This window comes from Cimex lectularius, unplaced genomic scaffold, assembly GCF_000648675.2.
Source record: "Cimex lectularius strain Harlan isolate CLEC.00 unplaced genomic scaffold, Clec_2.1 scaffold5, whole genome shotgun sequence".
Lineage (NCBI taxonomy): Eukaryota > Metazoa > Arthropoda > Insecta > Hemiptera > Cimicidae > Cimex > Cimex lectularius.
In genome coordinates this window covers 712,171-728,508 of record NW_019392993.1, presented here as the reverse complement: position 1 = coordinate 728,508, position 16,338 = coordinate 712,171, and the positions used below count along the sequence as shown (strand labels likewise).

Here is a 16,338-nt window from a genome sequence, read left to right as displayed (position 1 = left end):
CATATCATCTTTGACTGCGAAGCAACAGCTCAATGGAGATTCAACCTAACATACAAAAAACGTAGGGAATGAAATTGTAGCAGCGAGATAGTCAATGACCTGATACTTCTAAGAAGAAGGATTATCTAATGCACTGAACTAAGGAACTAGGAAGGTACAATAAGCCAGAAAGCTACAGTGCCTGGGGAGCGCAAACCCCGCTTCCTAGTATCCTTTTCTACCATACCATACCATGAATAGTATGATATTAGTGAATGTGAGACTTCTATGTTTGTATAGGGTGGTGTTGTACATGTATCGTATGTTTAGTGTCTATTATGTAGCTGAAAACCTGAGGTACAAATGAAAACCGAAAACCTGAGGTTAGCATTTTAGGATATTGACTTAGTTTTCATACAAAAGCAGAGGGCCAGTAACATATCTAGGCGCTCAAATGGCTGCAGGCTGAAAAAGACCTGTGAAAGACCCCAAAAAGAAGTACAAACTTGCAAAGGGCCGGATGATCTCAGCTGTTTGTTGATACTATATATATTATAGTAAAGTACAGGAGGGCTTAGTGTACAATTACCCATTAGGTGTCGAGGACAAGGTGTAAAACTACTTTACAATATTTTTTCATAATGCCTTGGACTGGGGATTCGAACCCTGAACCCCTAGAATGGCAAATACAAGTCAAATGCTAACCACAATCCCTTATGTTTATTACAGTAGTACATTTAAAAATATTAAAAAATAAATCTAGTTTTTAATAAATACAACTACAAGGCACAGTATTTATTTGTATATATATCAATAGTACATTTTACAAATATTTTGATTAATAATTTAATTAGGTCAAATTACAGTGGTTATTTTTATTTACATTTTTATAAAGGCACTGATGATTAATTAATCGAGGCACTTGAATTGTGCTTGAATGCAAACACAGTTTAAATGTTAAGTTTTTCCTACAACAACCTGCAAAGTAGTCTGTAAATCCTGAGATGAGAAAGTTTTAAAACAGATACGGAGGCAATGCCAGAAATAATTTTACGGAACCCGAGTGACGATGTTAATTATTTTTTTGTCGTTGGATAAAATTGTCGCTTTTAAATTTCTGACAGCTTCTTGTTCCTGTTCGATAAGACTGTCGAGCTCAGCCAACTGGCGTTTGTATGTTTCCAATGAGCTTTCTGACAACCTGAAAAAGTTCGTGAGATAAAGAATAAAAAAATAGGTAAAAAATATACAAGGTTAAAAAGAGTCGGCCTCATTACGACCTTATCCACTGCGTCCAATATTGATCTATTTTTAAAATCAGAACTGAGAATTTTGTAACTTAGTCACTTTCAAAATAGACATCATCTTGCAGAAACAGTTGTTTTTCCCAAACCAATTGGGAAATTTGACCTGATTGCATAGTAAATTCGAAAATAAGCAAAATTTATCCTTACCTTTGTTCGTCTTTTAGCTGTTTTGAGTAATTTGCATTAGTATCCATCCAAAGTTTCAGTTCTCTCTGCATCGAGTCCACATCTTCCTGAAGAAAGTCGAAAAGTTTTCCCAGAGGGTTCGTCGCTCTAGTTAACTGCTGTATACCTTCTTTCATTTTATTGACTTCTTTTATAACTGCCTCCCTTTTTTGCTTTTTACCGCCTTCCCATTCCTTGGTTTATAAAAGCTTCATCAACACAAACACACAAAAAATAAATTGTTTAATATTTATAAAACATACAATTTCAACTTTGTTGGTGCTTGGCGCCCATAATTGTTTACTCTCGTCTAGTTCTTTCTTTGTTTCTAATATTTGTGCAACAAGAACGCCTTCATTTTCACCTAAGTTTTCATCCTCCATGTCAGGCATAATAATACCACTCTAATTATTTAAAAAAAAAACGAAAATTAATAATCAATTATAATATTTAAAAATAAAATTTAAAAACCTGAATATCATTGTCCATGGAAAGAGGTTGTGTTTCGAGGACAACTAAATTTTCTTTGTCGTCATCTTTGTTGTCAGTCTCAATAATAACAGGTACCAGTTTTGGTTCTAGATCGGAAGAACTTCTAAAAAAAAGAAAAATGATTAATGATAAAAACTTTATTACAATGAGCAAATAGTAAAAAAATAATTACACATTTAAATCGTTTTGAACTTCACCCCTATCTCTTGGTTTTGGTGCGCCTGTTCTTGCACTTGGTGGAGCTTTTCTGGCTGTCTTTGGTCTTTCCCTAAATATTCATTGATTAATAATTATAAAAACATTACAACGGATTTTCAGACTTACAATTTTGGAACTGTAACTGGACTATCAGGGGCCCCCAGCAAAGGAACTTCTACTTCCTTAGGCTTTTCAGAAGCTTTTTCAGGTTTTTCCACTTTCTCGAGCTCTGGGAAAATATTATTTGATCTTATTTTAGATAATATTGAAAAGTTGTTTACTCACTTGGCTTAGCAGATGACTTTCGACTGCTTGTCTTGCGCTCTTTTGCAGTCTTTGGAGCAGATTCATCATCTTTTCTTGTAGTGCCGTCTGTTTGTAATTTATCTTTGCTTTCTACTTTGTCCTTTTCTACATTATCTTTACTCTCTGTTTGCAAATTTTCTTTAGGCTCTTCTTCCTCGTTTACTTCAGAATTTTTACTTCTTAAAAGGATAATTAATAATTATTAGATAAATAATTATTAAACAAACATTAGCTTACCGTGATGGTACAAGCTCATCATCATTACTGATATTTCCTTCTGGTATATTTTCTAATTTTTCTTCCTTTGGCTCCTTAGGAGATTTTAATTTCTGTCCGCTTCCTTTTCTACTCGAAGAATTTTCTTTGTTTTCGTCAAGAGAACTTTGTTTACTTAGGGATGGATCCTTACTTTTTTTTTCTTGATGGCCTTCTGCGCTCGACTTTTTCTCCTTTTTCTTCTCCTCAGCCTTTTTGGCATCTTTGCTCGAATCCCTCTCTGGCTTTTCCCGCTTTTTTCTCTCTTTTGTGTCGCTTTCTTTTGAATCTGGTTTAACCTTCTTTTTCGTCTTTTCTTTCACATTTTCATCTGATTTTACAGCATCAGGCTTACTCTTGGGCTTTTTGACAGGTTCTTTTGTCGCGGAAGTATCCCTTTTCTTTTTTTCTTTGGATTCATCACGCTTTGGTAAACTCGTTTTTTTAACGCCATTCTCCTAAATTAAAATAGGGTGTAAAGTACTAAAATGTTTATTTGATTTTAGTTTAATAAAGGATCAAACCTTCAAATTGATCGCTTTTCCCAATTCTTGTAAAAGTTCCAATGTTTTGGGCACATCAAGTCCTGCTATAATTTTATTGGGCCTTGCACTTATTGTATCGCCAGTTGTTTCATCTATTTAAAAAAAAAAAATTATTTATCCGTGGAGAAATGCAATGCAAAAAATATATAATTTTCAAATGTTTTTACATGAAATTATCATAAATACACAACATATTAATTTTTTTGCTACTGTGGGTGGTTGAAACAAACATGACATGAAGGACTTTGGTGGCCTTTAACTTAAAAAAAAGAATGAATTTAATTTAATAATAAGTGTGTTGTATGGGGTTGTACAAAGATTTATTTTTATTTCGCTTTGAAGAGCTGAGTTTTCTCGGTCCATGCAGTAAAAAACAAATTTTCTGTGGAAAAGATTTACATTTTCTTTCTACTGGTCAACTGCTGACCATGTTTAAAATTGATTTGCACATATTTCAGTTGATTAGCCTGACTTGTATATGTCTTCCATTATCACTACATTCAACAATGGACAAAATACAAATAATAAGTAAATTTAAAAAAAGTTTAACGATAAAACAAAGTATAAGCTATAAAGAAGAATATATTTTTAAACAGTTATGCTTGATTTGTTTGAAGTGATAACTTCAGAATTATTTCACAAGAACTTAATATGAATTTTTAATTAGCAACAAACTTAAATATTAGACAAAACTAGAAGTGGGCTTTGACTTGTTTAAGATTGACTTGTGTTCGATAACTATATTACAAATATGATTTTTTCAACTATGATTTTTAGTCATAACAAGCAAATGAGATAAATGACACAATGAAAATCTAGCGTGTTACACATGATGAAGGAAGTCATCCAGCATTGATACTCACTCACATTAAGTAAATCAATCTCTCAAGAGATCTATTAGCCACAGCTGTTTCCGACATGAAAGATTTCCAAGAGCGGTGGTTCAAGAAAGCTGTTGGACAAGTAAATTGGGATGGTCTAAATTTTAGTGGAAGTTTTTCTACCAGGATTTATTAATGTCAATTACAAATGGAATGTGGCAGTCATTGTGGATGGTTCTTTTTAAGGAGAGCTTAATATTTTAATATAATGGTATGGATTGGATTTTTTGTTAATCACCAAACATCAATTCCATATTTCTATTTGGTATCAGGAGGGTCTTGTAAAAAGGGAGGTGCAAATTAGATCTATGGTCAATTAGGTGGTGAGGTTAGTTTCCTGTCTTTTCAGTTATGTATGGGGATTCCACATTAGTTTTTTTTAAGAGGTAGCTCATTGTATCTGAGGTTGGAATAGGTTTTCATTGAAAGAGACAGTAGGGCAAGTGAATTTTCCTCAACTTTGACAAACCCTTCCAAGTGGACATAGACAATAGCAACATTCGGAAGAAAATGAGGCTCCAAGTTTCAAGATGAGGCCCTAATATGGCACACAGATGGATTCAAGATGGAACAGGGAGTAGGCATATGCATAGTAAAAGGGCCATACACCTTGCAAAGCTCCTTGGGCTAACCCCAACAATTTTCCAAGTTAAAGTCCATGAAATACAACTATGTGCACATGAATTAATAAAGAAAAATATGAAAGGTACAGAGATATACATAGTCTCAGACAGCCAGGCAGCTATAAAGGCACTAAATGTGTATGCTTTCAACTCCAAACTTGTCTGGGAGTGTCTAAACTCAATGACTGGGAAAGCAAAACAAAATTACATTCAAGTGGGTTCCCGGACATTAAGGCATAGAAAGAAATGAAGAGGCTAACTAACCAGCAAAAAAAGGAGCAACCCTCTCACCCATGGGACCAGAACCACAACTAAGTTCTCCAGAGTGTGTACTTAAATTGGAACTGGAAATATGGATTGAGAAAGAAAAGCTCACTGGACAAACACTGCAGGTATGAGGCAAGATAGATTTATGAACATCTCAAAATGGAAGACAATTATAGGCCTCTGTACTGGCCACAGACCTCTTAACTATCATCTTAAGAAGATGGGCAAAGCTAAGACAGAAGCATGCCTGCTCTGTCAGGAGGGACCAGAGACATCAGTCATGTACTTTGTGAATGTATTATGTTAGCTTGTTTACAGTACAGCTACTTTAGTAAGATTTCATCACACAAGGATATCTACAAAGAGGCACCAAGGAAAGTGTTTAGTTTTATAAGGAATAATGGACTTCTCTATGGCTATAAGCTAAACGGGTTCCACATTAGATCTGTTCAGGTCAGTAGAGGAAGGAATTGTATTCTGCATCACCTCCCAACATTTTCGGAAGAGTAAAGGTCATATGGGTGGATTAAACCTTTGTTCTACAGTGTACGGGTCAAAATGACCCAAAAATTTCAAAAACGCGCGTGTGTCAGAGGGTAGTGATCGGAAGGGGTTGAGGCTTTGAGTAGCTTTCCTTCTAGTCTTCCTGTAGACGTGGACGCCACTGGAACCCTTTTTACATGTAAGTGACCTTGTAATATTGAATAAAGTAAGAAAAGTCATGGTATGGGTCAATATGACCCCACGTTGTACGACATGTTCTTTCAGTTTTAGTTCAAATTTAATTTCTTTTCTATAAATTTAATTAGTTTTCTCGATGCTTTTCTTTGTAATCTTTCTGGATTGTTTCAGCCATGGCAAATAGTTCACATTTTGTAACTGACGAAGAAATTCGACGTGAAATAAGATCAGTGATAATGAAAATGAGGAATTCTTTTCAGAACTTACAGTGAAGATGAAAATGATTTGTTACCAAATGACAATGATAAACCTGATGCTTTCGACATTCTTCCTGAAGACGATGTGCTCTCAGAGGACTGCTTTAACCCAGAAAATTTTTCAAATTTAGGTTCCGAAGATAGAGAACAAAGCAGAAACTTTGTGTTGGGGAAAGATGGCGAAACTATCTGGACTGATACTGATCTTTTACAATCCAGAAATGTCAGATTAGCTTCAAAGAATATGATTACCCATTTGCCTGGTGCCAAACGAAATGCTCGGAATCCATTGTAATCCTTATTCATCAACCAAGCCATGATTGATGTCACTGTAAAATATACCAATGAAGATATTGATAAATAAAAACTCAATACAGTCCTGACCAGCGCTATATTGGACCCACAGTTGGTCTTGAAGTGAAAGCTTAGCTGGGCCTTTTATTTTTCAGTGGCATTATGATGGATTTGAACCTGAATGTCTCAGACATATTTTGTCGTCTATTTAGACCATTGATTTTTCAAGCAGTGATGTCCAAAAATAGATTTATCTTCCTTCTTTGTTTTCCGTTTTTCGGAGTATGTATGTCATTTTTATTCCTTGTGAACTCTGTTCCATTTTTGCGAAGTTACCTTTTTCATTTTAATTTTATAAGAATTTAATGTGGACTTTACGAAGAAGTGTGATTGTAGTTTTGTAGATAATATCAAAAACTCGAAGTTAAATTTTTACAAAGAAAGATTTCCCAAAATCTTCGAGTTTTTCCTTGCTAGACTGTCTTTATTGTGATTACAATATGTTTTAAACCATTTTGAAAAAAAAAAAAAAAAAAAAAAAAAAGGGAGTTTTGTATCCTACAAGGTTAATAAAAATAAGAACTGTAAAAAAAAAGGTCTTCATATTTCCCAAAAATGTTGAAAAATATGACTCATTGCACTTAAAAACAGAGTTGGGTCAAAATCACCTGATGTTGTAGTACATATCTGGGCGTTTCATGTTGTTGACTTTGTTAATTTTAATTCTCAATTTGCGAAAATAAGATAAGTTTAAATAGAGTTGGATATTATGACTAGCTAGGATGGAGCAAAATTATATGACAGTATGGCTGTGTCATCAGCAAAAAGGGCATATATTTTTAGGGAATGTCAGCTGTGTATATTGTGAGTAGGAAGAGCCTTAAGATGCTGCCCTGGTGGACACCTGCTTAATGTGAATATAAGAAGAGAAAGCAGTTCCCTAAAAGATGCAGCAGAACCACTCTGTCAGGATTTAAGTATTAAATTGTATGTGAAATGAATAAAGCCCTTACATTCACAAAGTATATGTGATGATGTCTCTGGTTCCTTCTGACAGAGCAGGCATGCTTATGTTTTAGCTTCTACAGCAAACCAGAGAGTCAATTGAATCTTGAGCCAAATCAAGAAAACACCTGAGCAATTAAATATTTCAATATATATAAAAGATTTTTTTTTTTTTTAAGAGGATTCACAACAGAAGAGGTCATATAAGCCCTCCTTTCGGAAGAATACATTAAATAATGAAATTACTCACCTAACCCCAATTATTTCTATTAAAGTATAAGTTTGTTAAATGTGGAGGTTCACAGGGTTTTTCATTTAAATCTGTTATATCTACGTTTGAATGATTTTGAACATTCACTAACATTAAATTTTTATTGGGCAATTTTTCAAGGTGATTTTTTTGCCAAGAGCCATAAAATCCACAACTGTAGTGTAATATACACAAGTAACTCAGGTGAACGATACTGTTAAGGAAAATGGAAACTAAATGTGCCTGAAAAACCAATTTATCCTATAATTAAAAATTTATATAATAATATAAACTATATCAATTGTGATTTTAGAATTTTTGCTTAAATTTAAAAAATCTTAAGAGAATGCATTTGCCACAGCAGACTTACGAACTGCTCCAATCAGTTTCTTGAGAAATGCTATCTTCCTCTCCTTGTCCTTGCCGTAGTCGACAAGTTCATCTTGTGCAAAGACATCTTTCAGGAACCCAGTCTCTTTAATTACCTGGGCGATAAAAGAAAAATTCAAGTTAAACCGTGCAGTTTCTAATATGTGCCATGTATTGCTTACATTTTTAATAATGTCCTGAAGATATTTGAAAGGTGGTTTTCTCAAATATTTCTCATTGAGCAGCGACTCTTTCACATATTTGGCAAGTGAATTCTGAGTCTTTTTAATTAACTCAGGGCTGATGTCTTCGCTCATTTTTTTTTGTCAATATTTCATAATTTTGACATGACCCCTTTGACAAGCTCAAAACACTGGCTGTTCTCTTTTTGAAACTATCCTAATTTATAAATAAATTGTCTCTATAAATGCAATTGTAAACTGTAAAACTTTTTGAGCATTTGTTTTCATAATTTGTTCCCACAGCAACTCATGGCTGACTAAACATAAATCAATTCGACGTTCGGTATATTTTTAAAGAATTGGAAGAAAGTTCTTTTTTTTTTAAATTAAGCTCATTGACAACGAAGAGATCGTTTTGTTTTTGTTGGAAAACTTTCCAACTTTATTGATGAAATTTCCAACTCTACTTCCATTGATAAGAGGCATGGTTCTGAGGTTTCCCCAATTTAATGGTTATTTCATTTATGCTTTGTTTTTTTATCATACCTATTTGTTTTTTTGTTTAAATATTTATTTTTAATTGTTATCTGTAACAGACTCCTTTTTAGTTTTTTTAATACTACAGGTAATATATTAATATTAAGATAGACAATAAATTGTTCTTACAGATTGCATTAATTGGATAAAAAGGCATGGTTTTCTTTTAAATCCTAAGTGATCTGATGATGAATATAAAATAAAAATTCGTTGTAATGAAAACTGGAAACTTAAAATACATCAGAGATCCAATTGATGTACTCTATATCATGATTTTTCTAAATTTTAAGCAACAGTTCACAACGTAAAACTCATTGTTGACAAGAAATTAATTAAAGAAGCTTTATATTCCATGATAAAACCAAGATTTTTATGGATAAGCTAGTCAAATAATTCATGATATAATTCAATTATGTTTCAACATGAAGACATCAACATTATCGATGACATTTCCAACTTTAGTGTTGTATTGATAGGAGGCTTGGTTCTGCGTTACACATGGCTTTATTCATTCAATAAAAAGACATGCTTTTCTTTTAAATCCTAAGCAATTTATGATGAATATTTAATTCAAATTCATTTCAAAGAAAGCTGTAATTTTAAAGTACAATCGATGTGTCAGAGATTCATTTGAAATATTTTTATATCCTAATTTTTGCCAAATTTTAAGCAACAGTTCACATCATAAAACTCATTGTTGACAAGAAATTAATTAAAGAAGCTTTACATTCCATGGTAAAACCAAGATTTTAAAGGAATTCATGGTATAATTCAAGTTTCAATGTGAATATTTCAATATTTATAATTTGTTGAAATAATTTATAAATCGACCAATGAGTTGATAAACCGGATTCCAGGTTTTCACAAAATTCGTGTTATTTAATTTTGTATTCAGGATGAGTGGAAATGAACAAAAAACTATTTATACCATTTTTTTCTAAAGTGCAGTTATCTTTTTTATACTTGCAACTGGTGGTATTAAAGGTTCAATTGTATTGAGTTGAATTTATTAATATTGATAAAATCCCATGGATTTAATTATTATAATGGGAATGGGGACATTTTCAAATATGGACTGTGTGGCGTTTTGAGACTTGCGCCTTGATCAATCTGTTCCGACTATTCTCGCTTGATAAGTTTCGGCATTCAGCCAACTTTAATAGTGGGTTTTACTTTTTCAAATACAATATATTTGATGGTTTTGCGCAATTGTATGCTTCTAACAAAAATATTCTCCAAAATATGGTCCAAATTGTCCGTTTTAATAACAATATAATACAAATTGGTATCACATCACTTGTTATGATTTTTTAATAGTACAGTTGTCTATGAGCCAAGAATAACCACTGGTACCATGGACCTTGTTTTTAAAGTTTTATAGGAAATTAGTCTTCTGGATTTCACATGAATGAAACATGGCCAAAGGTTCAAATCACATAATAAATGACCCATAATACAAAATGGAAAAAAAAATATAGGAAAACAGGCAAGAAAAATGCAAATGTGTTCCATCAGTTTAATAATTTTTAGTTCCCAACTTTTCATGATGAAGATTCAGGGTTTTTTTAAATTTTTATTTTACAAGGGTTCGCAACAGCAGAGGTTATATCAACCCTCAGGGTGCCGGTGTTTTTGAAAAAAAGCCCATTTGTAAGTATGTCGGGTTAGAATGCAGGGCCGCTGGATTCGAACCCAGGACCTTTACCTTACAGTGATGAGTGCTGTGTCAACGCCTAAACCGTTGCGGCCACCGACGCCCCTAAGATTCAGGGTTCTCGTATAGAAATGTGTGGTGATTAGTGACCGTTAGCCGATGATTATTCAGAAATCATGAGATGCAGTCTGGTGTGATGTAGGTTTTAGAAAAACATTTTCTTTATCGTGCCGTTTCGATCTTTATTGAGATCATCTTCAGGGCCTGGGATTTACAAGCATTGTTTAAATTTAACAAATACATGTAGGATGTGGAAAAAAGTGAATTTATACAATGCAAAAAATATATTTTTTATATTCAATCATAGGTGGCATGATAAAGAAAATGTTTTTCTGAAACCTATATCACACCAGACCGCGTGTCACAATTTCTGAATAATCATTCAGGGTTCTGTTGAGAAACTTTAAAGCATTATATTCAGTAAAACAGCCCTGTTTCTTGGAAAAGTTGGAACAGAGGACCAAGATATTTTTATTTACAGTTTTATCGGAAATTATACTTCTAGACTTATACACTTATACTTAGACACCATTCCGGGGTTGTTGGCAGTCTGGGTTCAGACCTGAGTCTTATTTGTCTTGCACACTGAAGTTACGATCTGGGTTATCGTCATACTTAATACATCGTAATATTTGATAATCCTCCGTTAATTTTTACAGAAAATATACGTCTGATTTGGTTTATAGGGTACTCAATATTCCGCCATCAGAACTCTCATGATAATAAATCAATTAATCTATTTAATATATATTTAATCTCAATTAAATGGAAAAGTGAGATGATGGCGAGTGGAAGAGAACGCCATGAGAACGAATGGGGACCAAAATACTCATTTCCATGGTAAAATTGCCGATGTTGACATATTCACAAAGTTTAGAAGCAGTTTTCAAATTTTTATTATTACAGTTTTATTAGAAATTAGATCTCGGACATGTCCATCCTACCCACCAAGTTTCATTCTGAATCAACTGGTTGACCATTTCAACCCGCAAGGGTAGTTTTTAACCTAGACATGTATTAATATGTTTAGTTCCTTAATACTTTTTTCCCCACATACACCTGTACATGTTATCAAGGGGAATATGTAGAATCGATGTTCCTCCATCACTCTATTCACAAACTATACAACAAATCTAATTGAGGGTTCATGGTATATATTCTGCCATCAGCCTTCTCATACTTCACATTCACGCTAATAAATACACTTAATTTTACACTCAAAAGAAACTGAGTGGTTAAGGCATCCAACTTGAATTGGCCATGCTAGTGGTTCTGTGTTCAAATTCCATCATAGTTCACAGCTTTGTAATTGAAAATAACGCGAAAGAAAATATTGTGAAGTGGTTTAAGCCCCTTCTTGTCCATGAAACCTGTTGTTAGTCGGATGTTAAGCCTTCGTGTATGGCAGGAATTACTTTTATTTAGGGAAGAGCATTAGTTTCTTCCAAAAACTGGAATGGAGACACATACTCGTACCCACTCTCAATATGGAGCTAACACCCTTCAATTATATCAGTGGTTCCCAAACTTTTTTGACCCATGGACCCCTTTTTATAGTCAAAAATTACACACGGACCCCCAAGTGAAAAAGCCACATAAATGCATAATATAAAAATTACAAATTAAAAAAAAAAAGATTTGTTGAAGAAGTATTTTTGAAATTATAAATTATAAATGCGAGATGTTATGAGTGTATAATTTCTAATCGGTTTCTTTCTTTTGTGATGAGGTTCATAACGGCACTGAATCTACGTTCTACCAAATAGGAAGGCAGAAAAGCTGTCAACAATTTCTGTACATTAACCCATAATGCAGGATATAAAATTGAGATTTGTTTTTGTAACCAGAATTTGTGGTATCCTTGTTCAAACATTGGTTTCAGTTCCTCATTTGTGGATATTTCAATAAGCTGCTCCTGTATTATGTTCTGAGTTTGTCCACGCGCAAAAGGGTTCAACACCCAGTCGGGAATGTCCTAGTGAAGAATATCTTCAAATCTTTGGTTCAGGTCTGAATGAAGAGCCGTTATGTGTTGGCTGTAAGGAAGCAAATCTTCATCTCTAATTTGCCATTTCGAAAGATTTGGAAACTGAATCCCAAGATTTGTTTGTAAAGAAAAAGTTTTGCAACAAACGCAGATATTACTCTTTCAGTTTTGATTGAATTTAATTGGTCACCTTGTAGTTTCAAATTAGTTTTGTTAAATTTGGCAAATAAATCAGACATATAGGCTATGTCATTTCTTAAGTTAATTAAATTGTGTCGCAAATCATTTTCATTATTTTATATCAAACCTTGCAAGGACACCCTGACGATGTTCATAGACCCCCCCCCCCAAATCAATTTTAATTTTTCACGGACCCCCTGAATGATACCGGGGACTACTGGGGGTCCGTAGGGACCACTTTGGGAATCACTGAATTATACGAACAAAATGAGTAACATTGCTTGCTGGACATTATTTATTAACATTTGTACAGTTTTAATATAGAAGTTTGGCCATTTAGGGAATTTGCCATCCTCAGTGATTCGGTTTGTGTCTCCTTTAGCAAATACAATATATTTGGACCCACCACCGGCTGATGGCTTTCGGTAGTTCAGTTACTTGTACAAAAAAGAAGAATAAAGTTTTTTTTCTGTATGTACTGAGATTTATTTATCAACTTTGATTCTCTATGTATGGTAATTTGAATGTTAAAAACTTTCCCAGGATTTTTCTTTATCATTGACCCTGAGGGATAAAGTTGTGCAAGCTTTGCTATAAGACTAATTTGATTTTTTTATTTTGTACATTGCCTTTTGAAGATAACACATGATAGATTTGTGATTTATCTCGCTTTATATTTATAGCTTTAAACATTAAATTTGAATTTTTTAAAATGTAATATATTTTTTAAAGATTATTTATTTATAGGTAATTATAGTAAATAGTGAAGTTTTATTGCATTTAAAAAAAAAATTAAATAAAATTCCAGTTATGAATTATTTATTTGATGTTATAATTAATTGTTGCAGGCCTTTAAGCTTTCCCTCGTTACAATGTGGGAAGAGAGACAGAGATCTGTCCTCGTGGAGGGCACTGAAGCTCTTAACAGGACGTCTGCGAGTCTCACAAGGGCTGAGCAGTGCGCTGTCGAGACCGAGTCGTTAGGGACTAACGTCATTTCTGAGCTCGCCGAGCAGAGAGAGACACTGCTCAGGGCTTCAAACCGCCTTGGTGACGTTGAGACCTCCCTCACAAAATCACAACAGTTGATCAATTTTATGAAAAGGGGGGTACTGATGAACAAAGTCATACTTGTTGTTATTATTATAAGTGAAATTTGCATACTCGCGGCTTTGATTTATTTAAAATTTATCCGCCATTAATTATACCCATTGTATAATAGTTCCTCAATGTATTTTTATTCAATTATTTTTTACCATTTTTAATTACCGTTTTATTTAATTGTCTATCTTTTATTAAGTTATATTCACACATGTTAGCATTCCTATATGACTAATTATTTAAAAAAATATATATATATCTTTTTAAAATAATTTTTTCTAACACAAATTAATATACATTCTATTCTTGATTTTTAATGTGTTGTTTAGTTATTTTACTTGCATTTATTCATTTAAAAAAATTACAATTTGTTTAATATTGACCTTTTGCTAATGGGCATTAATAAACTGATCATCATAGATCATCCCATTATAACATTTATTTGTGATAGAATATTTTTATATTCATATACTGTGTACATATATTATTAGAAATAAACATTTATCTTAAAAGGCTTGTTTTTAACCATGTCTAACTTGTATTTAAAAAACAAAATCTGCTATCTTGACCAATGAGAAATATTGAATTGTTTAAACAACATAAAATAGAACAATTTATGATAGAATTAATCTTCAAGTACTCAAAAGGGACTTATAAATATTTTTACAAAATCTGCACGTAATCAAAAGGAGCTTTTGGAAGTATTAAAAAATAAATCTGCATGTATTTCAAAATATTTTATAAAGAATGCTGCATATTTTCAAAAGAACTTGGATGTATTAAAAAAGAAATCTACAAGTATTAAAAAGAAATTAGGTTATATTACACAATAAATCTTCATATACTCAATATTACTTTTGGGATATCTAGTTTATAAAAGAAATCTAAAAATATAAAAAAGGAACTTTTGGACATTTTGTAAAGAATTCTACATGTATTCAAAAGGAACTTTTGGATGTATTAAAAAAGAAATCTACCAGTATTAAAAAGTAGTTAGGTTATATTACAAAAAAAAAATCACATACTCAAAGCTTACTTTTCAATATCCACTTTACAAAAAAAAATCTACAAATATAAAAAAAGGAACTTTTGTACATTTTATAAAGAATTCTGCATGCATTAAAAAGAAACTTTTGGATGTATTAAAACAGAAATCTACAAGTATTGAAACGAAACTAGGTTTTATTACACAATAAATCTTCATATACTCAATATTACTTTTTGGATATCTAGTTTATAAAAGAAATCTAAAAATATAAAAAAGGAACTTTTGGACATTTTGTAAGCATTCTACATGTATTAAAAAAAAAACTAAACGTATTCAAAATAAACTTTAGGTGCACGTATTCTAAAGCAATTTTTGACATTTTCCAAAAAAAATCTAACCCTATTCAATAGGATCTTTTGGAGGTATTAAAAAATAAATCTACAATTACTCAAAAGAAATTTTTTAATATTTTTCAAAATCTGTAAGTATTCAAAAGGAGCTTGTGGATGTATTAAAAAATAAAGTGGCACTATTCGAAAGGAACTTTTTGATATTTTCCAAAGAAATCTAACACTATTCAATAATCACTTTTGGGAAGAGTTCTCGTAAATCATTACTGTAAGGTCTGCAAACTGATGAACATGACCAAGGTACATAACTTCTGGTTTTAAAGTAAATATTATTGCGGAATACGGAATTCGTTACCATACAAGAGGAATATATTTTTGAGGACTTGCCATTACCATGATTCATTTTAGAGGTAGAAAACCTACCCAAATTAATTTGATTTACAGGGTCAGATAAAAAAAAAAAAAAAAAAAAAAAAAAAAAAAAAAAAAAAAAAAAAAAAAAAAAAAAAAAAAAAAAAAAAAAAAAAAAAAAAAAAGAGATAAAAGCTGAGATCGGAACAGGGTGCTCTTTTGTTTAAAAATTATTTAATCTTTTTACTTACTTCTATGAGCTTTGTTTGTCAATTCTTGCTTCTGGGAAGGATAGGCAGACCAGAAAGATCAGATATGACCAAACAATTAATAATCTTCATAATTATTTCAATTAATTATTCTTTTTATGCAAGGTCTTGGTTGAGATGAAACAGTTAATGCCACAAGCAGGATTTGAACCCAAGCCGAATGTTCAAATCCTGCTCGTGGCATTAACTTTTTCATCTCAACCAAGACCTAGATAAAAAGAATAATTAAAAATGGTCAGTTAAACCACAACATAAATGGATTAATCTTCATAATATTATATTTTTGTTATCGCAATGTTGGGAAAAAGAGGAGGGAGCAAACAAAATACTTGCTTAAGAAAATCGTAATTTATTTAAAACTAAAAATATTTTTGTCCTAATATTTAATAATAATATAAATTTTATCTTCATAAAAAATTAATTTCAAATTTTTTTCTTTTTTACAAGAAAATTGGACTTAATATCAATTAATTTATTGCTTTTAAAAAACAATAAATCACCTCTTAAATACACTTTTTACACAATCCAAAAGAATTAAAGAAAAATCTAAAAAATAGAAAAAGATATATAAATAGATTCATTTCTCATTTTAAAAAGGAACCATTTCCTTTGATGAAAGGCTACGAAGGAAAACATTTTCCTTAAAAAAGATATTCTTTTGGATTAAAAAAAAAGTTAGATATAAACATGTAAGAAAATATATCTCTAAAAAAAAATATTCTAAGAAAGCTTATCAGAATTAAAATAATAATAATATTTTAAATGTGGAAAAACTTAATTTACAATTCAAAGCTCACTTTTGCCA

The 16,338-nt window shown here is 31.9% G+C and overlaps 2 protein-coding genes across 4 annotated transcripts; one reads left to right on the top strand and one right to left on the bottom strand.

Moving 5' to 3' along the window:
* Positions 1-834: 834 nt before the first annotated feature.
* On the bottom strand, positions 835-8,377 carry LOC106666245 (TRAF3-interacting protein 1). Of its 3 annotated transcripts, none has more exons than XM_014393305.2 (11): positions 8,057-8,377; positions 7,876-7,990; positions 3,227-3,339; positions 2,685-3,160; positions 2,427-2,623; positions 2,268-2,370; positions 2,116-2,211; positions 1,923-2,046; positions 1,715-1,855; positions 1,434-1,645; positions 835-1,180 (listed from the first exon to the last, which is right to left on the bottom strand). In XM_014393305.2, exons 1-11 carry the CDS (start codon positions 8,189-8,191, stop codon positions 1,030-1,032), a joined length of 1,863 nt encoding a protein of 620 aa, XP_014248791.1. In that variant the 5' UTR covers positions 8,192-8,377; the 3' UTR covers positions 835-1,029. The 3 variants fall into 3 exon arrangements, with proteins under 3 accessions (XP_014248791.1, XP_014248792.1, XP_014248790.1); XM_014393306.2 differs by having other exon boundaries at positions 1,923-2,043; positions 2,427-2,626; positions 8,057-8,375; XM_014393304.2 differs by having other exon boundaries at positions 2,427-2,626; positions 8,057-8,374.
* Positions 8,378-8,525: 148 nt separating this feature from the next.
* Positions 8,526-13,880, top strand: LOC106666244 (vesicle transport through interaction with t-SNAREs homolog 1B). Its single transcript, XM_024229666.1, has 3 exons — positions 8,526-8,568; positions 8,653-8,681; positions 13,323-13,880. Exons 1-3 carry the CDS (start codon positions 8,541-8,543, stop codon positions 13,674-13,676), a joined length of 411 nt encoding a protein of 136 aa, XP_024085434.1. The 5' UTR covers positions 8,526-8,540; the 3' UTR covers positions 13,677-13,880.
* The last annotated feature ends 2,458 nt before the right edge of the window (positions 13,881-16,338 follow it).